Source organism: Scomber scombrus, chromosome 18, assembly GCF_963691925.1.
Source record: "Scomber scombrus chromosome 18, fScoSco1.1, whole genome shotgun sequence".
In the NCBI taxonomy this organism is placed as follows: Eukaryota; Metazoa; Chordata; class Actinopteri; order Scombriformes; family Scombridae; genus Scomber; species Scomber scombrus.
Genome location: NC_084987.1, coordinates 24,739,200 through 24,765,901, shown reverse-complemented (window position 1 = coordinate 24,765,901; position 26,702 = coordinate 24,739,200). Strand labels below are relative to the sequence as shown.

Below are 26,702 nucleotides of genomic sequence, written 5' to 3'. Positions count from 1 at the left end.
AAATAAGGCAGCTGAAGTTTACAAATGCATATTTTTATTTCAATTGAATGATTAGATTTAGTATTTTGTGTGCTGGTAGATTTTTAAACTGGTTATAAAATATATAATTACCTGATAATGAGCTGATATGAACAGAATATTTAAAAGACAAAGGATAATTTATTTAAAATCACTTACTGAACAAATGTAAAAATATGATCATAATGCCACAGTTGATGCTGAATATGATTTGTATAACAGGTGGATTCAGCCTGTAGAAATCTTGACTGTCATACTGTGTGGTCATGTTCAACTGTTATTTAACCCTCATATACTGTTCATATTCTGACTCATAATTAGTCTGTCTAGTGTATTTGTGATTAATTGCAGACCAAAATTAAATATTAAATTGAAAAATTTCATGTGAGCACTGAGTTTTCATACATAAAAATGTCTACTCTTGAGTTTCTATTACTTCTCTATTATAAAAACAGTCACCTGTTATATGTGTAGTTCTGCTCTTTTCTTTGAAAATGTGCAGTAAAGACAGCAACCATGTAAAATAAATGTGAAATAAATAAGAAAAAGCAATAGACAAGAAGCAATAGGCCTCTCACAATAAAAACTGAGTTATTGTACAATAACGTAATTATCGCCATCATCACATCTATATATGGACTTATCATATGATACATGGACATGACCTAGATCATTTTTTTACCTCAATATTGCCTCACTATTATCATTATATCAGTATCATAAAATGATCTTCAAATAACAATAATATTGTTTATCACGATTATTTCTGAGACAATATATCGTCCAACAGAAGTAATTATCGTGACAGGCCTAAGCAGGAAAAAACTCAAATAAGTGCTGAAAGACTGAGAAATCATTTTTATTGGATAATAAGTTCAGACAGTACAAAAGAAAGATGGAAAAAAAAGAACAGGCATATTACTAAAAACAGTCCAATTCAAGTAAGAAAACAGTCCTTTAAATGCACAAGACCGAGGTTACATTTGGATGAGGGTTAAACTGGTAAAGTTAAATGGTTGCCATGTCAACAGGAATATGCAGTCCAAAAAAAAAAAGAAGCCTCAACTTGTAGGGAAGCTCTTACAGATTCTAATGTGATGAATACAAAGCAGGTGATTTTAATCATCTGTATATTTTAAAAAAGCACCTTAGAGATATTACAAACTGTCAGTGTGATGTTTGAATGAAACACAGAAAAATTAAACCCCTCAACTAACTCCAAGTCTTCAGTAACTGTTCAAATACTTGCAGGATTATGGTTTGTAGTTAGTAAAGCATGCAGAATATACGTATGTGTGTGTGTGTGCATAAATTATTTAAATGTGGCTTTCTCCAGTCTTACATTTAGATCTGAAAATCATCACCCAGCCCAACTGAAACATGTTAGAAAACGACATCTGATTCAAGAATACAGGTTTAAGACTAAGACTGAATTTCGTCTAAAAAGGTCGTACTAGATCTCTAAAAACACAAAGTTCGCAAATCACAAAATGATGAAACTACAAAATTCGGAGCCTTTTAAAGAGTGGGGGAATAGGAGGAGGTCGCACTTTCTTTATCACCGCATGATAAGTTACGCTTTCGGAGAATTCGGACTGCCCTGACGTGAATCGTGACGTAAAAACCTGTCGAGGTTGCAGAAAAATATAAAAAAAGGCTGATTTTTTTTTTAAAGGTTTATACATCATGACTGAGTGAGGAATATACAGGTTTCAAACATTTCATCCACATCATGTACAACAGTATAAAGTCTACACAGTGGAGTTCTGAGGTCTACGTTAGAATAGATGTATGTATATGAAATTTTAAAAAACAAAAAAAACAGGCATCAGCAGGACTTCTTATGGTAAGCGACTCCCGTTTAGAACCTCATCACTTTATCCTGGTTTGTATCACAGATAATAAACTTTAAACTAATGAGAACTCTTCTCACATTAGCAAGGTGGAGAAGAAAAAGAACTGGAATTTGAATTTATTCAAGCAGGTGTGAACATGGACCCTGCTGACTGAAAAACGGGAGGATTTAACAACAAAACTAATGGGATAGACTGTGGTTAACACACAGGAGCAGACAGTCATACGGAGGTTGTTACGTGTAGGGTTGGATAGTCATTTATTATGTGTAGCAGGTCACTGGGCTTCATGCTAGACATTTACTGCCTCTCTAGTATCATGACACTCTGTATTGTCCTTATTTCATACTAAACAAAAAAAAGGTATCAAGTGAGAGGAGGAATATCCTGGAGCACAAACTCACATGGGTCAAAAACGTTGTACTCTTTGGTGACGTTTCAATGAACTCATTCACATCATCAGAGCACGTGCGCTAAAAACATACACAGATTTCTTGTCTAATTTCTCCTACAAGGTGTTTGTTCCAGCTGCAGGATGGTGACACCCTACATCCTCAATCACTCTTGTATGAAATGCATATTAACTACTTATTGACCTTAATAAACAGACCCTCATACAGCCGGAGCCTCTGTTCTGATAGAGCCGCCGCACGAGTCCGTGTTGTCCGAACCTGCTGCTCAACTACGTCGCTGCTGCTCCCCCCCGGAGGAGAGGGAGGGGCGCGGGAAGGTCTACGGCTACCGCTGTGTGTAACTATTACATATCGTACTGTTGGCTGCTCTGGCTGGAGGGCAGTAGTGGTGGTGGTGGAGGAGGAGGAGGAGGAGGAGGGGTTGCTTCTTCTGTTGCGGGTGGAGCCGGAGGTGTGGCGGCCGTGTTGGGGTTGCTTGCCTTGGGGCTGGCTTCCTGTGCGGCCGGGGGGTCTGAAGGTGGTGGTGGGGGGGCGGCTGCTGTTGTGGATGCTGTAGTGGCTGCTGCTGCTGCTGCTGCTGGTGCTCCGGTGTTGCTGTCTGAAGGTGGAGGGGGCATGCTGTTGCTGTTGTCGTCGCTTGGGGCGCCGCTGCTGCTGATGCTGCTGCTGTTGCTGTTGCTGTTAGGAGTGTTGCTCTCCCTTGGGGGCTCGGGGGGAGGGGTGGCTTTATCGGAGGCGGAGGATGGGGGGTCAGATGGAGGTGCTGGAGCGGGCTGGGGGTCTGAGGAGGGCTCTTCAGGTGTTGCTTCATCTGCAGAAAGAATGATGGAGAGAAATTCGCTTTAGATCAAATTAATGTTGAATGACAAACAATTGTTCTCAGTTTAGGATCGGTTATCTCTGCGGTTACTTTCACAGTTCCTCTTCCTGTCTGTGGCTCTCAGCCCCCACTGAGACAACCTTCAACAGCTCACAAATACAGCAGCAGTCAAAGGTTTGGATGAAGGTTTGTCCAAATTCTTACTGGTACTATAGTTGTACCTTTAAAGAAACTGCTCATTATTCTCCTACAACAGCTGGTCATTGTAGTTTTTAACCAACGCTACTCAAACAACAGGAAATAGTGCATTTGTTGGGGACTATTTTCAGTGGCGGATTAAAACACATTCAATACTCTAATCTATATTTATGGCAGCAGTACGATTTGTGTGACTGAATCAAAATAAACTACAATGTGTGTGTATGTTGATAGTAATGAAGGAATATGTCACCCAGGGCAACAGTGTGGATCACTGATGTGTTACAAAAGCAACAATGGAGCCCAGATGAGAAAATAAATAAATGCATATATGTATGCAAGTACTTCACTTGTAACATTCTGCTGGTTTCTGACCTCTCCTTACTAACAAATGTTTCCTCTCTCCTCTCATTTGAAAAGCTGCTCTTTCATTACTAGTGATCTCCAAACTTATGTTTTTATTAACAAAAACACATTCAATAAAAGGTGTAGGTGTAGATATTTAGGTACCTGTCTCCATGGGTGTGGGCTTGTCTTCCTCCTTGGTCCCTGAGGTGGGGTTAGCAGTGCTGCCAGCATTAGTGCTGTTCTGCTCTGCAGCTTTGTTTCCAGCAGCCTCCTGCTGTTGTTGTTGTTGCTGCTGCTGCTGCTGCTGTTGTTGCTGCTGCTGTTGCTGTTGTTGTTGTTGTTGTTGCTGCTGTTGTTGTTGAGCCTGCTGAGCAGCTTTCTCCGCCTGCTCGGCTGCCTCGCGCTCTCTTTCCTCCGCCCGGCGCCTGGCCGCCTCTTCAGCGGCCGCCATCTCTGCTGCCAGCTTCTCCATGTCAACCTCCACCTTCTGACTGCACAGCTGCACAGAGGAAACACTGTTAGGAAAGCTGCTTCAACTACACTGTTCACCATCTGCAAATGAGCATTCAGTAGATGTTTACTGATCTCTCTGCACACTGAGGTGTCTCTATCTAAAATGAGGAGTGTCGTACCCGCTTGAGTTCAGTGTTGAATGAGTCTGTGGTCTCCAGGAAGCGTCTTTTCTTGTCTTGGTGGCGATCCTCGATCTGCAGAAGTTCTGCCTCCAGCTTCCTCTGCAACAGACGACACAAGTGTAAAACAGAAATCTGCTCAACATAACATTCACATCCTCTAACATTATCAAGCCTTCAAAGTAAAAAATAAAGCTAATGAACTCATGTTAGAGTCAACCTGGAGGTGATTAGCTTTCACATCTTAGTAAGTGGTTTGTAAGTTAATTATAACATTTTTGACTAATATTTGTTCCCACTTGTGCCTTACATTTAGTGTAAAGGTGCGTTTAATAATGTTCTGTAAATTTGGGGTCATAGTTTGATAGATATGTTTTGAATCTGTGTCACCAGTCTCTAGTTTCCAAGTACAATTCTGGGTCACAATAACTTAAAAAAAAGGAAGGAAATTAAAAAATGTATTAAAAGATGACTGATGATGATAAATTCTTGAATGTATCTGCCTCATATATCTTGTATCAGTCAGCCAATAAGAACTTCCTGTGGATCTACAATACTACAAATATTAGTAGATTAATAGAGTTTGTTTTAATGTGGTAATGTTGTTGTTGTAAGTAGTCTGTCATTACTGTAAATAGACTCATTATTAAAAGGTCAGCACTGGTTCCTGTGTGTCTGCCAACATACCTGGTGCACCATGAGGGACTGGACCTGCCTCTTCAGGACCTGCATGCGGGCCGTTGTGACTACCGAGCGCACGTCTGGCACCACGATCTCGCTGAGGATGTCGCTGATGAGCCGGTGGTTCCTCTGGAAACGAGCGGCTGCCGTGTGTTTCACAGAGAAGCCGTCGTCGTAGTCTGAGCAGAGGGAAGAGAGACTTATAAACACGCTCTTTTTTTCCTCATGTGTGTATTTGGCTTTTCGAGCCATTGTTAGAATGTTTTAAATGACTTGCCATCGGGGTCTTCGGCGGGCTGGATGCTCATGTACGGCTCTCCTTTGTCCATACGGGTCTGCCTCTGCCGGCTCTCCTCCTCCATGGCGGCCTCGGCTCGGTTCTTGGCGTTGACGTACGCCAGGTAGGCCGGAGAGTTGTGGTACGCCTTCAGAGAGTCGTTATACTCAATCTGGAATACATGACAGATACACATGATTACAGATTTTATAAATGATGTTGATATCCTGATTTAAGATGACAACATATGGAGTTATGTTGGTGTAAGTGTCACAACTGGACCTACCAGCATATATACGATACAATTCACCACACAAATTAGTTTGAAGCATTGTAACACAAACTCAATTAAAACTCTGACAGTCAGGAGATCAATAAAATTGGATTGAATGATGATGATTTTAGCCTGAATGAGTTCAACCACATTTGAACAGTTAATTAACCATTCCTCATTAGAAGAGAAGACACAGGAGTCTTCAGTTCAAGAACCACTGACCGGCAGATCACTTCACAACTAATTCTAATTCATGGATGGAAAGAAAATAACAGGTTTTTTTATGTGTTTTTATGATGAGTCAGTTGCTTTCATATTGATGTAATTAACTGAAAATGTATTTAATGAGCATCATTCAGAATGTGTTATTTTTGACTGAATCTGATTATACTAGGTCAGTATTTGAGCATCTGCAGACGTTTGGTGCAATAGAAGTATTTTGGATTTACTACTGTACTTCAGTTCAACTGTGCAGTGTGGTTTGTATATATGTATGTGTGTATATTTTCAGTTAAAATATGTGCAATCAGGTATATTATCATTTGACACCAATATTACTTACACTGTACATAATGTTACTTTATTTTTACTGTATTATTTACTACTATTGTTGTTTGTGTACTTATTATTTATAGTTCTTTATTCTTTCTCTTTATGCTCTTTTTTTTTTACTGTCCACTTGCTGCTGTAATAATGTAAAATTCCCCACTGTGGCTCTAATGAAGGAATGTGTTATGTTATGTTATCTTTATTCACCACTGACTCAATTCTCACTTTTTCAAAACAGATCTAGACTACTAAGTCCAAGCTGGTTCTGTACGGACCAGAATCTTCTGAACCCACCTTCTCGGCTTCGTACTCGTTCAGGTAGTCCTGTTTCTCCTCGTCGGTCAGGTCCCTCCACATCCCTCCGATGATCTTTCCGATCTCCCACAGCTTCAGGTCCGGGTTGGACGCCTTCACTTGGTCCCATACCTTTGGAAGTAACACACAGAGGCACGCACACACGCACAACCCAAAAACATATGGTCACTACAGGGCAAAACTGCACTCAACTGTAAATTAACTAGGCAAGGCAAGTAAAGGAAATAAAGTGCAAAAAGCAAGAATATATTAGTCCCATAGTGTGTTATCTACTGTTAACTGGCATTAAAAGGTTTGCTGGATGGAATGGAATGGAAAAACAGCTCAAAAAAAGACAGAATCAGCAATTTGATGCCAACATTAGTCGATTCTGTCTTTAAGCAGCATTCAGTGTTAAAGTTTAATGCTCACAAGCCAGAAGCGGGGGAAGAGAGGAGCACAACAAACGAGGGAAAATGAAGGGCATGCTCGGTATAGAAGGAAACATTGACAGACAAACAAGAGGAGGTTACGGTAAAGCTGAAGGAGAGAGAGAGAGAGAGAGTGAGTTTTTTTAAAATAGGTGGCTGAGGAGGAGGTGGTGGTGAAGGCGTCATGGCTCGGCTGTTTTCCCAACCCTCAAACCCCCTGCAACCTTTCAGGGGGGATGGGAGGACAAGCAGTAAAAGCAGACACCGTGGATGTGGTGTCTTACCTTCCTGCTTACCTTCCGGCTGTACCGCATGTAGGGCATCAGCGGCTTGTCTGGAGGTTTGGGAGGCTTCGGGACGGTGATTCCTGTGGAGTTCTGCGGTCGGTGGGGAGGAGGAAAAAAAAAAAGAGAAAAGAGAGAGAAGAAAAGTAAGTCAGGAGACAACAAAAAGGAGAAAATACACACCAAAAACAACAACACATTAGCTGATTATGATGAGGTCATGGTGACCATGGTGCAGTAAACGTGATGATACAGAAATGCTGTCAAATGGTGTAACCACAAAAGAATGATACATATTCAATATTTTATACACCTACAGTGTAATTAAGTGGACTTTTTACATTTTAAACAATGTAATATCATGCCATACTAGTTGATATGGTGTTTTATTGAGAATTTAGTGTTTTTAAGCAAGTTTAATTATTTGGTACAAAGTTTTTATGGTTACACCACTTAGACATTTTTGACATAATCCTCTAATATATTCTCTCAAAATGGATTAAAAGCAGAACATTTATGCTAAGTCCGCAAAAAAATAATGTGTGAAAGTTATTCATACGTTTATTTTCACATTTTAACCCTTTAAATTTGACTGTGTAGTTATTTGTTACTAACTAAAATGTGCTCTATTTCATATGTCTTATAAATGTAAATTATAGTAAGGCCATGAAGGTGAATGCAGTATTGAAGTTTGTGATATGGGTGATGGGTCAACAAAAAGGAAATAAAGAGTAATACACCTGCATCCATTTGTTTACTATGTGAGGACACACACACCACTGATGTAAAAACGTTAATCATTGCTGGTTGCGTCCTTTTATTCTGAAAAGCAGCGGTCGGTGTATGTGTGTCAAATGGTATGACACTACATTACACTGCTGGCTGTGTACTCTTCTATCCAGCAGTAAAACAGGTCAAGCTTTTTAAAGTTTGGTTCAATCATTTACAAAAAAATACAGCAGATTAACATGGAACGTTTTTCTAAATAATAGTATAGTATAGGTTCTTTTTCATGGCTGCTGAGGGATCTTTGCAGAGATCTTTAGTTACAGCATGAAAGAGTCATTTTTAACACAAAAATACAAAAACATTAACAGAAAAATGGTTGTTAGCTTATTATAAGTGACAAGCAGAAACAAACACACAGAATTCATGCATCAATAAAAAAACTGAAAAACACAAAAAAAAAGGTGTAGGCTGATATTTCTATCCTGTGTTCTGACAAAGCTGTTTTCCAGTCACGTTAAACTTTCCACTGCCATCATACAATGTAGAACCTGCATTGAAAAGACTACATGGATCAAAATGACTGACAATGATAACATCCCTTCTTACTTTCATTTACACTTTGTAACCATTTAAAATATGTTTCTTTTGTCTTTAAAGACCAGCATCACTTCAGAACCTCAGAATGAAAGGCTTTTTGCCACTAACACCACATGATATAATTTGGGGTGTGACTAAAGAGTAACAGGATTCAATTTAAATAAAGTTTTAATCCTGAAGAAGAAGGAGTTAACTTATTGACAGCATCGTGCACTGTGGAGTATTTCTCTTCATGGCCGGGGGAGAGGATGGTGAATGCTTAAAAAAAAAGGGTAGGGGCTGTAAATGAGAAACTAAAGACAGCAAGACTATTAAATAAAGTGAAGCTTGTTTCTCCCATTTCAACCCAAATTAAAGCAAGATTGATCAATTATTCTATCTAGATACCTCAGATCTCATCCTGATTACCAACCCCAATCTAAATCACTGTTGCTGCCACCAGTTCCCTTCATCTATGTTCAAATGTTAGACCAATCATCTATTAACATCTCGTTTCCCTCCTAACTTTAGTCTTCATATACCTCCCTCTCCTTTATTTGATCCAGAAACAAGCTTAAAAACATCCCTCCACCTTTTTCTCTTACCACTCATCATCTTATTATTTTGTGTTTTCTTTTTTTTTTTTTTTTTTTAAATCACAATGGTTTCCCATTTTCTTCACCCCACCTCCCCTTCTTATCCCCCGCCCTTTTTTTATTTGCCTTTTTTATTCCTCCAGATCCCTCCATCAAATTCATTACCCTGCTGGAGCCTCCGGAGCTCCCTCCCAGCCGGAGGTTGTTGTAGGCCAGATGGCTGTAAGGGTTGTAGCCGACAAACCCGGGGGTGGAAGGCAATTGCTGATGGAAGACAAATGAGACAAAACACGAATGAGAAATGGCTCACAAACAAGAGGAGGAAGAGGGGGGAGGGGAGAAAAAAACATAAATAAGTGAAAAAAGTGGGGGAGAACGTGAAAATATATATATATATATAAATGTGTCGTTTTTGTTTTGCTTGTTTGTTTGTTTTCCATGACGTCATCAAGCAGGGGGGAGGGGAGAGAAAACCAAAAACTGGCCGGCAGTCTTGGCATTCAAGATGAGTGCACAACATGTGATTGTTGCGTATAACTCATATCACCTTGTAAGAAGCTCAAATGATCCTCTGTTAAGCACAAGTTGCATTTAATCAACCATGTGTCCCGTCCCACTGAATGTAAGGAGATGAAAAGCAGCAAAACAAGCAGGTTTCTAGAAACAGTACACATACACCTGCTGGTAGAAGATGTGCTAAACTCAGCAATGTGATTTAGAAATTTCAAACCTTTCATCAGTTTACAAAAACTTAAAAAAGTTTTTAAAAAGCAGAAGAGGAAACATCTCAGCGAGGAGCTCTGATGACATCAAGTGGTGATATGGCAGGAAAATATAAAGCAGGAGTAAAAGCGATGATGGGAGAGTTGGGAGACGAGATTGGCGGCTACCTCCGCATATTTACGACAGAGAGAGGAACGAAAGCAATAGATAATGTGGATAAAGAGAGAGAAGGAGGAATACAGCAAGAGAGATTATAAAAAAAGAAATAAAAAAGAACAAGAGTGTGTACAGAGCTAACGTGGCTCCTGGGCCACTAAACGCTGAGACAGGAACGGAGCTGGACACTTACTGTAGTTGGGGCGGGGGGAGGGGGAGGGGCGTACGACGGCCGCTCTGTGGAAAAAAGGGAAAAAGAGTTGTGTTGGTTAGATATTACAGCTGTGAAAAGCAATATGGTGAACTCAGTTGGGATGTTAAACATCATTATTGGTGCTTTTCCAATACACAGTTCCAGCACGACTCGACTCGGTTTTTTATGCGTTTCCACTAGGGATAGTACCTGGTACCTGGTACTTTTTTTAGTTCCTGCTCTGGTGAGGTTCCCAGCGAGCCAAGCCAGTACTAAAATGTGACGTCACCAGACTGCCGGTCACTGATTGGTCAGAAGAGTTGTCACTGGAAGAGTCATGAGCCGTCCCACACAAGAATCAAACCCGGCATTTTTAAAATACCGGCAACAATTTTCTTGCTTTGTGTGTGACAAAAAGCCACAAACAGCAGCAAGTACACCACTGCCTCAATGTCCTCCATTGTTTATGTCAGCTGATATTTGCTCATCACAGATATATCAACATCGGCATATATGTTGTCAGATATGCACTGATATTTTTATAGTTATATAGGGAGCATTTTATGCTCATTTGACCATTTTTGCTTAATTCAAATTTATATACATACATGTTTTATTGCTGTTGTATGCATTTTATTATTTGCAGGAATTTATAAAAACTACATTCCCACTGAAGTTTAGAGTTAAACTGTAAATGATCATTCCTCCATTACATCTTTCTATCACAAGAGTTAGATAACCACATTGCAAAAAAACATGTGTTTTATGTATATATTCTTTATATATGATTATAGACTATCGGTCAGGCTCTATGAGAAAAGTGTCTTGACACAACGTTGTGATTTGACGCTCTATAAATGAAACTGAATTTTATTGAATGAATGAAAATAAAAAGCGGCAAAACATGTGCCTTGTGTATTCAGAGCTACAATCACGTAGTCACAGCAACATTTTAAAAATAAAAGTCCTATAAGCACATAATCAAATAACATATGGGTTTAAAAAGAATGAATTTATTTATGATTTTAAAAAAGGCATTAGTCCCAAACTCAATACTGCTGACTGCCAGCTAAGGGCTTCTCTAAAATGTCAATATGTTGTAGTTATTCCTGCTGTCCAACCTAAGACCATCCAGCATGATAAACACTGTTACTGAAAATGTGGAAAGTACATTTTATTGATACCCAGTTATATAATGTTATATTTAACATACAGCAGAGCTGTTGGTATTGGATTGAATTAGATTACACAGTTGTACCTAATGAAGGCCAGGAAGTGTATATGACCACTCTGCTGTGTATGACTTTCTGCATTAAAAAACAAAACACAGGTTCAGTTTGACCTGCATCTTGCATGACAGCTATTATTGCCCTTTGTGCTGATATCACTAGTGCTATCTCTCTTTTTGGATGTCATTGTTTATTATAGCGCCCTCTTCATTTTATACTAAGAGGCAAAAACAAACATTGTACAGGGTTCCCACACATTTTTACCAATGAATTTTCAAAACTTTTCCATAATATTTGTATTATGGAATAGTACAAATTTCAGTAGTTTAAAAAAGGGTCCTCCCCCAGAACATTTTTTAACAAAGATGATGTCATTTCCTGTATTCTGGAGCCGTTTACCAGGTGTTTTGACACTTTGATCCCATTTGATGATGGGTGCATTTATAATTACATCCAGAGGAAGCGTTTGGCCCCAGATCACATGTTAGAAGATTTTAAAAAGCTAAAAGTATATAGACTGGCGATTAGTATATTCATATTAAATGAATCTACTGATTTTTGACATGGCAAAAGTGTGTGTGTGTGGGGGGGGGGGGGTCCATCCAGCCTGTCTTATATCCGTTATCTTTGATATCAGATTGGGTCATCCCTAATTCAAAGGTTTCCCACAACATTCACACAATTCCAAACCATTTCCAGGCCTGGAAAACAGGTTTTTCTCATGTCATAACTTTACCATGAATTTCATGACCGTGGGAACCCTGATTGTACGATTGGAAAATGAATTGCTTACAAAGCTATTCTATTAGCGCTAACAGCCTTCTTTAATACAGTGTGTAACATTTGTGTTGACTTACTTGACATCGTGGCTGGATACTGGGCGATGGAGTTCAAGCTGTTTCCATACTGGTTAACTTAACGTTAGATAAGAAAACACGACAAAACACACGTCAGCTACATAAATTAACTCAACTGCAATTACATCGTTACTGCACATTTGTCGTTTGGTAAATACGGTGGCAGAAAGAAGCCAGGAAAGATTCAAAGTGGCTGAATATAGCTGCTAACCATTGAATGACTAACGCTACAATGGCTGAAGAAGCTTGAAAAAGCTAGCCTGGCCTGTTAGCCTGACTTGCCAACACAATGGAGCCGGTTGGAGTATAATAATATTGACATTCACATTCAATGTAATAGATATTAAAGTTAGATTCAGAACACAGGCGCACGCAAAACTAATATTTATTCAGAACGGTGAGCGCTACATTTCTGAAATGTGCAACGGTTTGCACCAACCTAGATAGCCGATGAAGCTAGGCTAACAGACAATACATGCTCCGGTTTCGGCACATGGAGGTAATTAACCTCCACCTACTGGCTAGGTTAGCTAATGGCGGACAAAATATGTTAAGGTCGTTTTTACGTCAAAGTTAGAAAATAGTAAAAACATAATGTGTTCAAGTCATTCTAATGGAAACAACGTAAACATACATACTCAGTCGTCCTTTGTTCCCTCTGTAGGGCCGCTTGTTCCGCCTTTAGCTCACAAACCGGAAGTCTGAGTTTCTTTCAGGCGGGCGGAAATGATGTCTTCAGAATAAACGTACACTTGCTTCTTTTTTTAATGGCGGGTGACAACCAGTGTTGGGGTCGTTAGGGTGGATCAGGGTAATGTGGGACACTTTTTGCAATTCTGACTTGTTCACCATGTTTATATATGAATCCAATACATTATATCAACACATAATATAATTATGAAATCCTTGAGATGTTTGCTTGTTAAATCAGAAGACTTTTTTTTTTTTAGATATTGTACTCAAAAGGAAAATGGCAGGTATATTCCTCGTGTCAAGTGTCAAATCATTTCAGAATTAGTAGATTTTATAATCTGGGACACTATTTTTTAGGCTTAGAAATACATTGATTTATACATGTGTAATGTTAAACAATATAACTTACACAGTTTGCATATACCAATAAGCTTTAGAATAACTGAATATAAAAAGTTGTCCCACATTAGTCAATGTCCCACATTACCCTAATCCACCCTATTCAAAAAACGTGATTTATTACATGTTACTCATTACTTTGTTTCAAATTTTACTTTCGTTACGTTACTTAATTACTCCCTGTGGAAAGTAATTACACTACCAGTTTAGCTGTCACTCCATAGCAACGCCATCGATGTTGTGTAAAAAATAATATATCAAAAAAATAAAATGATATGGGTCTTGACCATTATAACACCATGTTGCTTAAATAATAAATACCTCAAAATAATCTATAGACAACCTGTTTGTCCTCTGAGTCATCACTAGACTGGTTAAACTGAAGAGAATCTCCACTGCCTCACTAGATGGTGTTTCCATCCTGACATAACACCAGTCCAGAAAGCTCACCAAAGTTTTCCTGTCTATTGATGGCTGTCCGTTAACTATTATCAGTATTTTGCTGAGTTTGTTTCTGACATACAGAGATTAACTAGCAACGCACAAGCTTTGGCTGCTTGGTTGGGTTCTGCATACACTCAGCTCGAGCATCACTGTGGGTCCGTGAGTGTCTTGTTAGCATGAGAGGTCAGGCAGCTGTACCACAAGTGTGCATGAAAAGCACCTTTGATTATTTTTTTATCTGCCCAAAATATACATAATAATTGAAGAACTAATGTAACACAACTAACGCCACATTTCTTTGTTTAGTAATTGTAATGTGATTACTGACTGTAGACACTGTATCGTGTTACATACCCACCTCTGATTGTTTGTCTGATCAACAAAAGAACATTTTAAACACATTTGTACATATTTGCTGTCATTTCTTCCATGTGAGGTTGAACATTCCTGGTTTGATATGACTTTACTTAGTTTATTGGGTTAAATCATATACATTTTTTCCTGAAACAATCAGCCTAATGAACCATTTTAATTGTTTAAAAAACACCCTGATCATATTCAGGGTTATTGAATAACTAACTCACAAACAGAATATCAATAAATACAGATGCAAATAAGTCTTGTATGTGCATATGTCTGTGAGCAGGACACAATGGACAGCACAGTATGAATGCAGGTTTTTATCCATGTGCAAGTGTTTGTCAGATAGGTAATATATAATATAATATAATATAACATGCTGCAGAGAGAAAACACTGCTGCTCTGTCAGTTATAACTGTGCACCTTTGTTACTATCAGCACGGTGAACATCTGTGGAGACAAACTCTGTCAAAAGTCGCTAAGACTGTTAAAACCGACTGACAGCTATAATGCAGCTGTGATCAGCGGCTGCCGTCGTCAGAAACAGACGTTGCTTCATGTCACTCTAAAATCATATCTCTTTGTCTCCTCTCTCCTCCAGTGGTTGCCTTGTGTCTAGTTATTTGTCAAAGTTATTTGCTTCGTACAACAGACCACCAACTCCAAACTCCACTTCAACAGTTTGGAGATGCTGCAAGAAAGTCAAACTCATTCTTCTGTTGCTACTTAGAGAGGACAGCCATTATCCAAACAACTATAATAGGTTATTTTTCAGTATAAAAAATGAAAATAATGTTGCTTTTTTTAACAGCGTGAAGAAATTGTCAATGCTGTCGTTTTTCTGATTAATCTAACACTCAATGAATCAACATCTGTCTGTTAACACAAAGCTTAAGGGATCTACTCTGCATCTTTGAAGTGCTGTTATGGCAGAAGACGTAGGAGCAGCAGCTGGAGTTATTGGGGCAGCAGCAGCAGTCGGTGCCGCAATTGGTGAAATGCTCCCACACATCGCCAGTGCACCATTGAGATTATGAATGAATGTATGCAAGGACATTCCAAAAACTAGAATGGATGTTCTTTTGAACAGAACAGCTGATAAATTCAAGGCGAGAGCGGATTGGCCAGAGATACAATGTTGCATTCAAAAGGATGATGAGGATGTGGATCACTATTTCCACAGAGTCAAAGAGATATTTGACAATCACTGAGGGGTAGAAGTCACTACTGATATGACCCACGACACCCCATATGAACAGCAACTAAAAAATGCGTTCCTTAAAGGCTGCTTGTCACCAATTAGTAGCTTCATGTGACTTCACTTACTGACTGAGACCTTAGATTATGCTCGACATGCGGAATAATATTTTAAAAACAAAAAGGTATACAGCGGTATTCCTCATGGGGGAAGGCAGAGATAGAAATAGACAGAGAGGCAGAGACAGGGGCAGAAGCAGAGGAAGATGAGGCTTTGGTAGAAAAAATGAGGGATGTTATGTGTGTGGGAAAACGGGACATTGGGCAAAAGATTGCAGACAAAGAAAGACTCAATGGAACGAGGATGGCACAGCATGACTAGGAGAAGAGAGTAGGGAGCGAGAAGAAGAGGAAGTATTTAGTTACAAGAAATAGAGCTGATGCTACAGACAAGGTACCGAAGTAAAAAAAAAACCCCACTATCAAAATAATATCTTAAAGTAATCCATGATGTATTTATATCACTTTCTTGTTTGCTTTTTCTCAGTCATGGTCACTTTTGTGGTCCAGTTCTTTCTTATCACTTCCAATTTTGCAACTTAAATCAACTCCTATTTCAGTATTCTACAACTTCCATGGTTGCATATTTAAAAATTATAACTGCAATATATTATTTTCTTTGTTTGTTCTTAAAATGTGGAATGGAGCACGGCCTGCTGGGAAAGGGAGAAAAGGGCTTGTCCAATGAATGAACAGTTTGCAAAGTTCAATTCACAAAAAAAATTAACATATTTCTGGCGATTTTCAAGTAGTTCACATCTACTGCAGCAGATGATTTTTTCTGGAAGTGAGCACTATATAACTGCTACTTAAAAATCTCCAGTAATATGCTGTGTATATTTGTGACGAATCTGCTGACGGAAGCGCAACACAGCTGGAGCTGTTCTGTAAGGACACCAGTTGGGACATAACGCCGGGGCCGGGGCCAGTGAAAACATTACCGGTGGATTTCAAGGAATCACTCCGCCGCTGGTGACTACTTTTGTTTTAACATGGCAGCGGTATCTGCAAGTACGTGTCACGTGACGGTCCGTTGATGCAAGGATAATTGTCTCATCGGCTATTTTCATTTCACAATTAAACGAAACTTCAAGAAAATAATACCGAGGACATGACCTCGGTGTCCTCAATGGTAGCTACGGCCATGCTCGTAAATTGGAACTCGTAGCAGGGAATGATGTCACACGCAAGTTTGTGTCGTTCCACTTTAGAAGACAGAAAAGCAGTTTTAGTCAGGTTAGCCACTGATAGCAATACTAGTTGATGAAAATGCATTTTGCTGTATTTTGTTCATACAAACAGCACAGCAACATGTCCACAGGTAGAAAGTGGACAGTGCTGTTTATATGACTGATTTAATGAGACACAAATAAGACAGAAGTGCTAATAAATAGGATGTTACTACAACTTCCACACTGTTGATGCACGGTGCAGCCACCTTGGATTTAGAAGTCGGGGCTGGTGGAGTACGTCAGACTCCTCAACTCTCTTAATTGATTGCATCCACGTACTTACATCTTATTAGTCCCACCCACCGTGGATGACTGCATGGAGAGACACTGTATACTGTATATGTATCAGTAAAAATTGACATATAATGTGTATTTTTTTGTACCCACATGCATGCAGACATGTGAGAGATGTGATGACCAAACTTAATCTGAATAACCCTTTGATCCCTACTGGAAATACTGGGAGTCTATAGTTGTGACAAATGCACCGAGTATAAGTGACAAATTAAATGGACACAATCTTTTATAGACCAACAACTATGCTTGTTGATCATTTGGTTTAAGGGGACAAAATAAAGTCATTCTGTGCTCTCTCAATCCTCAGCTTGGCCATTCTTCAATCATTTGTGTATGTAAACTTCTTTGCTAATTTGGTTGATTTGCAAAACTGATTTTTGCAAAGTTCCTGGAAACCAATGAGAGGATGCTGATCACATGCAAAAATGAGGGATTCATTTAATGTCCATGGTTTCCACAAGCCTGAAACAGTCTGTGTGTGTGATGTGACAATCTATCAGTATATGTAATGTAGCCTTAATTCCATAAGTTGACATTTTGGCACCAACATGCCTCTTCTGAGTTACACTACACATTAGCATCTTATGCTCTTCTAGGCATCCAGATGTACATTATTTTCAAAATAAGATACGGTTATAATAATAGGCTATATAATGCAAAATCTACTTCAATTTTTTTTGTGTTTTCTTTTTTTTCTTCCTTTTTATGTTTTGTCTAGTTCTTTCCGTCTTTACTGTTTGTATAGCATGTCTTCAACATTATAAGTTGTTAAAACTAGAGACTTCAATCAGCTGTTCTGTAGTTCCACAGTACGTTTGCTCCTCGCTCTGCTTCCTCGCTGCGCTTGATCACCTACAGTCCTGCTTTGTGCTCTCATTCAAATTAGACTCTCTGCATGCAAACGTTAGTGGCATTTTCTCAAAGGTGCAGCTTCACAGCAACCATTATGATTACTTTAAACACCAATTAATAGAAATTCTTCACCAACTCACATTCGTAGTGTGAATTTGGATTTTGATTAATTATTGTGCTCTGCAAAAATAGTTCATGATTCATGAATCATGATTTTTCCCTCATGGATAAGTTGAGTCTGCCCCTCTCTTTGCGACACAATGCAAATATGTTCATCAGTGTTTTTTGCATCAAATACAAATCGGGGACTACAATAAAAACTGCACACTATCCCTGCACCTATGCCACACTGTATATGTATCATTCACATCAACATATCAAGGTAAGACGCCACTTCTTTGAAAGAATCTTTGAAACATAGATTTTATTTGACTCAGCTACGGGGAATCACATTTAAAAAAAAAAAAAATGACATAGTGCAGTTTTGCAATGTATTGCAATTGTATTTACACTTAATTAACATCTAGTAATATACAATATTATAATATTCTGATGCAAAATAAAGACATCAAATTACATTTATAGAAACCTGAACAAGTAGTATGCAAATCTGCAAATATACATTTAATGCTGCTGAGAAAAATGCTGAATGTATATTTGTAGAACTAGAATGTGTTTTATATCTTAAATTTTCTTCCACAGTGTAGCTTACTTTTCCTCACTGTTTTAGCTCTCCATCCATGTAACTGTTTTATTGGCAATTTTTAACAACCCAAATCATAGTTTGGCACTGTGGAAAGGGAAACCAGGCTTTTTCATTTGGTTAATAAGTGCTTTGAATGTGGCATGAATAAATCTGTATTGTGTACTTGTTCAATTATCTGACAACAGTACCGCTTTACAATAAGACTACCCTTATAAAGGATTTATCTGTCTATAATAATGCTCTTGTAATTCCTCTTACAGTGTAATGACAGAACAGTAAAAGGAAGCAGGAAAACCATCTCCATGGAGGGGAAGACTTTTATTATCGCAGTCTTATCAGGTATGTTTAGGCATGTTTGTGTTTCTTTGACATCCTTTACAATGAGGTAATTGTTAGTGGTTACCAAGGGTAATGTAGGTTGCAGTATATTAAAGATGATCTGTAACAAAAGATGATGCATTACAAGCTGCACCAGTGGTATGAAATGGTAAACACTTCCTGTTTGTTAAGTGAGTGTCTCCACTCCTAATCGCCTAACGGGCTAGCTTCACCTTTTCATCCACATCATCAACCTTCCAGCACCCAGGATACTACTACAGCCTCCATTGGAGTTTAGTTATTTAAAACAACGTGCAAATTGACAACATAATCAACCTTGTTATATTTAAACTTGATTTAGATTGTACTATGTTAATTCTATGAGTCACAGGGCTCTCAAGTTTCATGAAAAGTTTGGAGTGAGATTACATCTGTTAGGGCCGGAGCGACTCGAAATTCTGTGCGTTTTGGCCGCAGTTGCCCCTTGGCCCCATCCAGTTCTACCAATTATGTTTGTGTTCTGTGATGCACAGCCATAATTCATATAGGCTACAGACATAGTGGTATCTATCTGTGGCCATCACCAAAAGAGTGTTTCACCAAGATCAGTATGTGATGTTTTATTAGGCCCAACAATAAATGTAAAAAAGGCTGTGCTCTCATGCACCGTTCGCTTGAGTCTCTGATTTCCGACGCTGCTCTGTGCACATGAATGCATCACTCACTCTGCGTGCCTGCACCTGTAGAGCGCGTGGGACAGAGAGACGATGACAGGACCTCACTGTTTCTAACCATAGCAACGTCAAACGGACTTTTTTACTGTAACCACACAAACTCAGAGATACGTATCCCAATGACTATATAAACAGTCAAATCTGTACATGGACTCTGCATTCCTTTTTTCCCCCACACTCTCACCTGAATAAGTTAAATTAGTGTCCTGACCCGACACCCTGAAGTGTTTGCTGCCACAACTAGAGATTTTTGACATTCTTCCACACAATTTTTGGTCCTTCGAGCCGGATACAAGCAACCACTTCAGCCCAAGATGTTCAGTCCAGATGAGAGAGACTCAGAAGGAGATGTGAACCGTCCATGCCGACGAAGTCACCCACCATCCTACCTTCAGGACTATGAGGTCCGTCATCCTATGAGGCACCGCAGCCCAGTTGATGAGCACACCAGACAGACTACTACCACTGATGTTCTGCACTGTCTTCGTAGCATGAGGGAAGAAAATGAACAACTGAGACTTGATGTGCTTCGCCTTACAAACATGATGTCTAGCTCTCCTGTACTAGCCTCACCACCTGCTAAGTCATGGCCCAGACGCAATGTGGAGAAGACACCATCCACACCTGCACATGCTAGTCAGTTGACGCCATTTAGTGGTCATCAAGACCCACGTCAGCATGACAATGCCACACAGGTGACAATTAGTGATGAGTCTCCACACTCACCATGCAGCCAACGTGACCCAATTGTGGAGCTTAGTGACAGTCTACAGAGAGCAGGGCTGAGCAGTCAGCATGTAGCGCAATCACCAGTAACTTCAGGTGAATCATCTCCTCACTACACAGACTTCCCTCCAGACACACCAAAGGGTAGTGAGTCCCCTCCGCCTCAAGGCTCAGGTGCAGTGGCAAAGTCACAGCTTTATCACCAAGAACGTAGCTGCCCCCCATCTGGAGCTGTTCACCATCAGCCTGTCGACAGCTACAGCCCTCATCATGGTGTCACATTCAATCAGCCTGATGGGAGGCATCGATCCCAACGTGATGATGCCTATCGTCGCCATGATGACAGCTTCCACCCACGTGATGACAAATACCACGCTCAGTACGGAGCCGCCTGCAGCCAGCCTGATGATAGTCACTCACCTCTATACAGCGCTTCGTACCATCAGCCTAATGTCAGGGCTCGCCCTCTGCCCGATGAGCGTTATCATCACAGCCGCAGTCAAGCTACTGCATCTTATCGACAGCCTGGTCAGAGAGCCCATTATGATGACGGCTACCATTGGCAAGATGACAGACATCGTCCCTCTGATCCTATAGGTCGCCATGACGATCACTATCGTCCTGTCCAGGGCTACGGCTACTACCATGGTCATGATGAACAGTACAGGCATCTGGATGACCGTTACTCAGATGATCACCGCCATCATCCATATGATCGCCTGCCTCGAACTGATCGGTCTCGGGCTCCACCCACATTTGGCAGACCCCCACAGACAGATTATTTCGGACCTAAGCCAACAATCCCAGATTTCGTGCATGAGGATCCACGCGAGTTTGCAAGGTTGAAGCTTGCATTAGATAACATACTCCCACCTGACAGCCCAGAGCGTCTCAAGTTTCAGATATTGATGGATCACTTGAAGTGTGAAGAAGCACTACTCATTGCTGATTCGTACAGCAACAGCCTATTTCCGTACAGTGACACCATGAGAGCACTCACTGAGATGTATGGTCAACCTCAACAGCTAGCATTAAAACGGATCTCCAATCTGATGGATGAACCCAACATCGAGAGTGGTGATGTAAGGGCCTTCAAGTCATTTGCTCTCCAAGTCCGTGCATTAGTGGGCATGTTGCATCAGCTGGGGGGCCAGGGTTGGACAGAGTTGAGGTGTGGCTCACATGTATCTCGCCTCTTAGCTAAGTTGCCACATGACCTAAGAGCCAACTTTCAGAGATTTGTGAATCCTATCCGTACTCCTATCCCAACACTGCTTGACCTGGCTGAGTGGCTTGAGTACGAGGTTCGCGTACAGGTAGAGGGAGGCCAGTACAACTCAGACAAAGAGAAGCAAGCTCCACGCAGAGACCGACGCACTGAATACAAGTCTCAGAAGACCACTACCATTCTCCATGGTAGTGAGCAGAAGGAAAAGTCAGAAAGGGTCATGACATCAGTGGAGGTGGCACATGAGAAGCCAAAGAAATACTGTCCCTTCTGTGACTCTGTGCAACACTACCTGAATCAGTGCAGCAACTTCAAACTCTTGACAAAGGAGCAGAAGACAGAGTGGATAAAAGCAAACCGGAGGTGCTGGAGATGCGGTCATGAGCACCAAGCGATAAAGTGTACCCTCAAAGCTAAGTGTAAACAATGTGAAAGAAAGCACCTTGAGGTGCTCCATGAGGTCAATACCAGCCAAAATGCTGCAGCATCTGGGAAGTCCAAAGCACATGAAGAAAGCACTTGCTTGGTGAGTTCAATCTCAGAGACATTGTACCTAGATCGGCCAACAGGTAGCAGCCAAGTGCTGCTCAAGCTGAGTCGTGTCATCCTCAAGAGCGGCAACAAGGTACTTGAGACCTACGCTATCTTAGATGATGGGTCAGAACGCACCATACTTCTACATGAAGCTGTTGATCTCTTAGGTCTTCGAGAGGAACCTGAAGATCTGGCTCTCCGCACAGTCAGGCAAGAGGTTCGCACCATCCATGGAGCCGCAGTGTCATTTTCGGTAGCTTCTGCAACACAGCCTGGCAACTCCTTCCAGATCCACAGGGCTTTCACTGCCAAGGGACTTGGTCTTGCCTGTCATACATACCCAGTCAAAGCTCTGCAAGAAAAGTATCGCCATCTCAAGGACCTGCCACTGCCAAGCATCAAAGAGGCACAGCCATTGTTGCTCATCGGGTCGGATTACCCACACCTAGTTACTCCAGTGGAACCAGTACGCCTGGGCCCGCCTGGAGGGCCTGCAGCTGTGCGCACTAGACTAGGGTGGACTCTACAAGGACCATCCAGAGTCTTACGCCACCAGCTAACTCCGCAGCAGTGCCTGTTCACCTCCTGCGTCCCTCCAGATGCAGAGCTTTTCAGCCACGTCGAGAAACTGTGGCAGCTGGATACCTTGCTGTATCGGAGTGAGCGGCTTATTACCAGATCAAAGCAAGATGCTCAGGCAGTACAGAGGATTGAGGAAAAGACAATCAAGGTCATAGTGAACGGAGTAAACCGTTATGCCACCCCGTTACTGTGGAAAGACAATCTCCCCATACTAAATGCACCTAAAGGGGCAGTGTTGGCTCAGCTGCGTGGGACGGAAAGACGACTAGCCAGGGAACCAGAAAAGGCAGAGACCTACTCCAAGGAGATTCACAAGCTTGTAGATGCTGGCTATGTCACACCCATGTCATCAAAGGAAGCAGAAGAGAGCAGTCATTCATGGTATATTCCACACCACATGGTCCGGCACAATGGTAAAGACCGTATAGTCTTTAATTGTTCCTTTACATTCAAGGGTCAGAGCCTGAATGACCACCTCTTACCTGGACCAACACTGGGAGCTAGCCTGTTGGGAGTCCTCCTTAGATTTAGGGAACATCCTATTGCCATTAGCAGTGATGTTAAAGGGATGTTCCACCAGGTTCGACTGCTGGAAGAAGACAAACCTTTCCTCCGTTTCCTGTGGCGAAACATGAAGGTAGATGAGGAACCCACAGTCTACGAGTGGCAGGTGCTTCCCTTCGGGACGACATGTAGTCCATGTTGTGCCACCTTTGCACTCCAAGCTCATGTCAGGAAGTACTCAGAGCCAGAAGAGGATGCACGTCTGTCAATAGAACGGTGTTTCTATGTTGACAACTGTCTGCAGAGCCTGCCCTCTGAAGTGAAAGCCAAGAAGTTGGTTGACAGACTGCAATCCCTCCTTATGGAGGGTGGATTTGTACTGCGGCAATGGGCCAGCAACGCTCCCGCAGTCATTGACCACCTACCAAGAGAGTATCAGTCAGAGAGCAGCGTACTCTGGTTCACCCAGGAGTCAGCTGACCCCCAAGAGCGCACGCTTGGACTCATATGGCATTGTAAGTCTGATACACTGCGATATAAACACCAACAGAGTGGAAGATCAGAACCTACCATGCGCAACATCTATCGACTGCTTGCCCAACAGTACGACCCTCTTGGGTTCATTATCCCATACACTACCCGAGCCAAGATCATTGTGCAGCGTCTCTGGGACAAGAGAAGAGGGTGGGATGATCCCCACCTACCTGAAGACCTGCTCCAAGCCTGGCAGTTGTGGGAAAGTGAACTTCCACAGCTGTCACAGATAACTCTGCAGAGATGCTACACTAAGCCCAGCTTGGATTGTAGCAAGAGCAGGCGGACCATCCATGTGTTCTGCGACGCCTCTGAGCGTGCATATGGGTCCGTTGCATACCTGCACACTGTTGAAGATGAAGGACAAGTCCAAGTATCCTTCTTGGCTGCAAGATCGAGAGTCTCGCCAAAAAAGCAACTCTCTATCCCCCGGCTGGAACTGTGCGGAGCCCTGACTGGAGCACAGTTGGCTTCAGTCCTGAAAAGAGAGCTCACTCTTGACATTCAGGAGGTGGTGTATTGGACAGACTCAACCACTGTACTTACCTGGCTCCAGTCAGAATCATGCAGGTATAAAGTATTTGTGGGAACCCGAGTTGCAGAAATCCAAGAACTGTCTGATCCTGCAGCCTGGCGATATATCGACTCAGCAACCAACCCAGCTGATGACATCACAAAGGGGAAAACACTTGCTCAGCTCACTGGAGATAATCGCTGGAGTCGAGGGCCACCCTTTCTTCAGATGCCAGCCAACCTGTGGCCCAAGGCTCCCATGGTAGAACCCAGAGAAGAGGTAGAAGAGTTGAGGAAGACAGTGTTCTGTGGCTTACTAACAGATTCAACCAGTTCAGCGATACCTGACATCCAACAGTTCAGCACATATCAGGCACTCCTGGAAGCCACCACGCAGGTGCTGCACTGGGCGGCTGACAACACTGATCATCCAGCTGCAGAAGACTTCCACAAAGCAGAGATGGCCCTCCTGAGACATGCTCAGATGGAGAGCTTTCCTGAAGAGGTTGCATTAATCAAAGCAGGAAAGACCATCCCAGCCAGCAGCAGATTGCTTACTCTTGCTCCTGAGTACGATGAGTCTTCTGACCTGGTACGAGTTGGAGGTAGACTCCGCCGATGTGACAGCCTGAGCCCGGAAGCTCTGCACCCAGTTGTTCTAGCCCCATCTCACCCAGTCGCGAAGCTCTTGATCAAGCACTGTGATGACCAATTACATCACCCTGGAGCTGAACGTGTGTTTACAGAGCTGCGCAGAAGGTACTGGGTATTGAGAGGCAGAGAAGCAGTAAGGAGGCATCAACATAACTGTTCTGAGTGCAGGAAATGGAGAGGACAACCAGAGGTTCCAAAAATGGCAGATTTGCCCCCTTCAAGTTTGAGGCTCTTCCGACCTGCCTTCTACTCAACTGGGATGGATTGTTTCGGCCCTATGCTTGTCAAAGTCGGGCGTAGAACAGAGAAGAGGTGGGGCATCCTGTACAAATGTCTTACCACCCGGGCAGTCTACCTTGACTTATTGACTAGCCTGGATTCTGATTCATTTCTGATGTCACTACGACGTTTTATTGCTCGTAGGGGAAAGCCCTTTGAGCTCTTGTCTGATCAGGGCACAAACTTTAAAGGAGGAAGTAGGGAACTTCACGAAGCATTCAAAGCCCTGGAGCCTGCCATTCAAGACCAGTTGGCAGCGGAACAGATCAGGTTCCGTTTCAATCCACCTAACGCTCCACATTTTGGTGGGTCTTGGGAAAGAGAGGTGCGATCTGTGAAGGCAGCCCTTCGCACCACAGTAGGAGCCCAGACTGTGCCAGAAGAGGTATTGAGGACCGTCTTGACCGAGGTAGAGAACATCCTCAACTCCAGACCCTTGGGCTATGTTTCGACCGACGTTGCAGACCCAGATCCTGTCACGCCCAACTCCTTGTTGATGGGGCGGCCAGACTCCTCTCTGCCTCAAGTAGTTTACCCAGAATCAGAACTGCTCAGTCGCAAGAGGTGGAGACATACCCAAGTCTTAGCCGATCATTTCTGGAGATACTTTACACAGCACTTCCTGCCCACCTTGCAAGTACGGCAGAAATGGAATGCAGAGAAAACTGACATCACTGTCGGAACTGTAGTTCTCATTGTTGATCAGCAGACGCCAAGGGCTCTCTGGCAAGTGGGAACGGTGAAGACTGTCATACCTGGGGCAGATGGTCGAGTTAGGACAGTAGTGGTTCAAGTGAAGGACCGGACCTACACTCGCCCGGTGGTACGGCTCATCAGACTGCCTGCTCTACCCGAAGATGCCACAGAGACATAATGGATGCTTCCGTTATGTCAAATTTGCACACCAAATTTGAGGGCGGCTGTAAAAAAGGCTGTGCTCTCATGCACCGTTCGCTTGAGTCTCTGATTTCCGACGCTGCTCTGTGCACATGAATGCATCACTCACTCTGCGTGCCTGCACCTGTAGAGCGCGTGGGACAGAGAGACGATGACAGGACCTCACTGTTTCTAACCATAGCAACGTCAAACGGACTTTTTTACTGTAACCACACAAACTCAGAGATACGTATCCCAATGACTATATAAACAGTCAAATATGTACATGGACTCTGCATTCCTTTTTTCCCCCACACTCTCACCTGAATAAGTTAAATTAGTGTCCTGACCCGACACCCTGAAGTGTTTGCTGCCACAACTAGAGATTTTTGACATTCTTCCACACAATAAATAAGACCTCCATTCTGTGTCTTACAGTTGTGTTTAATAGGTAACTAAATATGTTTTTCCCTTTAGATTCACACACTCAGTACTAAAACTATCAAATATCTTTTTTTCATTATCACAGGACTGTGTTTTCTACCTGCCTGTTTTCCCCATGACTACATTCTTGTCGAACGGGCTTTGACTTGGTTTGAAGCTCAGAGATACTGCAGGTCAGCGTACAGGGACCTGGCGACGGTTGTCAACGAGCAAGAACTGAGCAAGCTGGTGGACACTGCACGAAAATATTTGAATGGTCATGTCTGGATAGGACTGACTGATAAAGTTCACACCTGGAAATGGTCATTTCAAAAGGAGGGTTATTATGGTGGAGGAGAGGCAGAGTTCAGGATGTGGAGAGGTAATGAACCCAACAACCTTGGGGGATATGAGAACTGTGCAGA

The 26,702-nt window shown here is 41.9% G+C and overlaps 1 protein-coding gene across 2 annotated transcripts; it reads right to left on the bottom strand.

Moving 5' to 3' along the window:
- Positions 1-861: 861 nt before the first annotated feature.
- LOC133999784 (SWI/SNF-related matrix-associated actin-dependent regulator of chromatin subfamily E member 1-like) lies at positions 862-12,810 on the bottom strand. 2 transcript variants are annotated; one of them, XM_062439096.1, is made up of 11 exons: positions 12,766-12,810; positions 12,132-12,188; positions 10,046-10,089; positions 9,139-9,237; positions 7,073-7,165; positions 6,358-6,489; positions 5,241-5,412; positions 4,970-5,142; positions 4,283-4,384; positions 3,813-4,149; positions 862-3,095 (listed from the first exon to the last, which is right to left on the bottom strand). In XM_062439096.1, exons 2-11 carry the CDS (start codon positions 12,136-12,138, stop codon positions 2,629-2,631), a joined length of 1,626 nt encoding a protein of 541 aa, XP_062295080.1. In that variant the 5' UTR covers positions 12,139-12,188; positions 12,766-12,810; the 3' UTR covers positions 862-2,628. The 2 variants fall into 2 exon arrangements, with proteins under 2 accessions (XP_062295080.1, XP_062295079.1); XM_062439095.1 differs by having other exon boundaries at positions 12,770-12,805.
- Positions 12,811-26,702: the final 13,892 nt, after the last annotated feature.

Coding starts and splice junctions, on each gene's coding strand:
- LOC133999784 (XM_062439096.1), bottom strand. Junction 6,490..7,072: donor GCCGGAAGGTAAGCAGGAAG/GTAAGACACCAC, acceptor TTACTTCCAAAG/GTATGGGACCAAGTGAAGGC. Junction 5,413..6,357: donor ACGAGTACGAAGCCGAGAAG/GTGGGTTCAGAA, acceptor CATGTATTCCAG/ATTGAGTATAACGACTCTCT.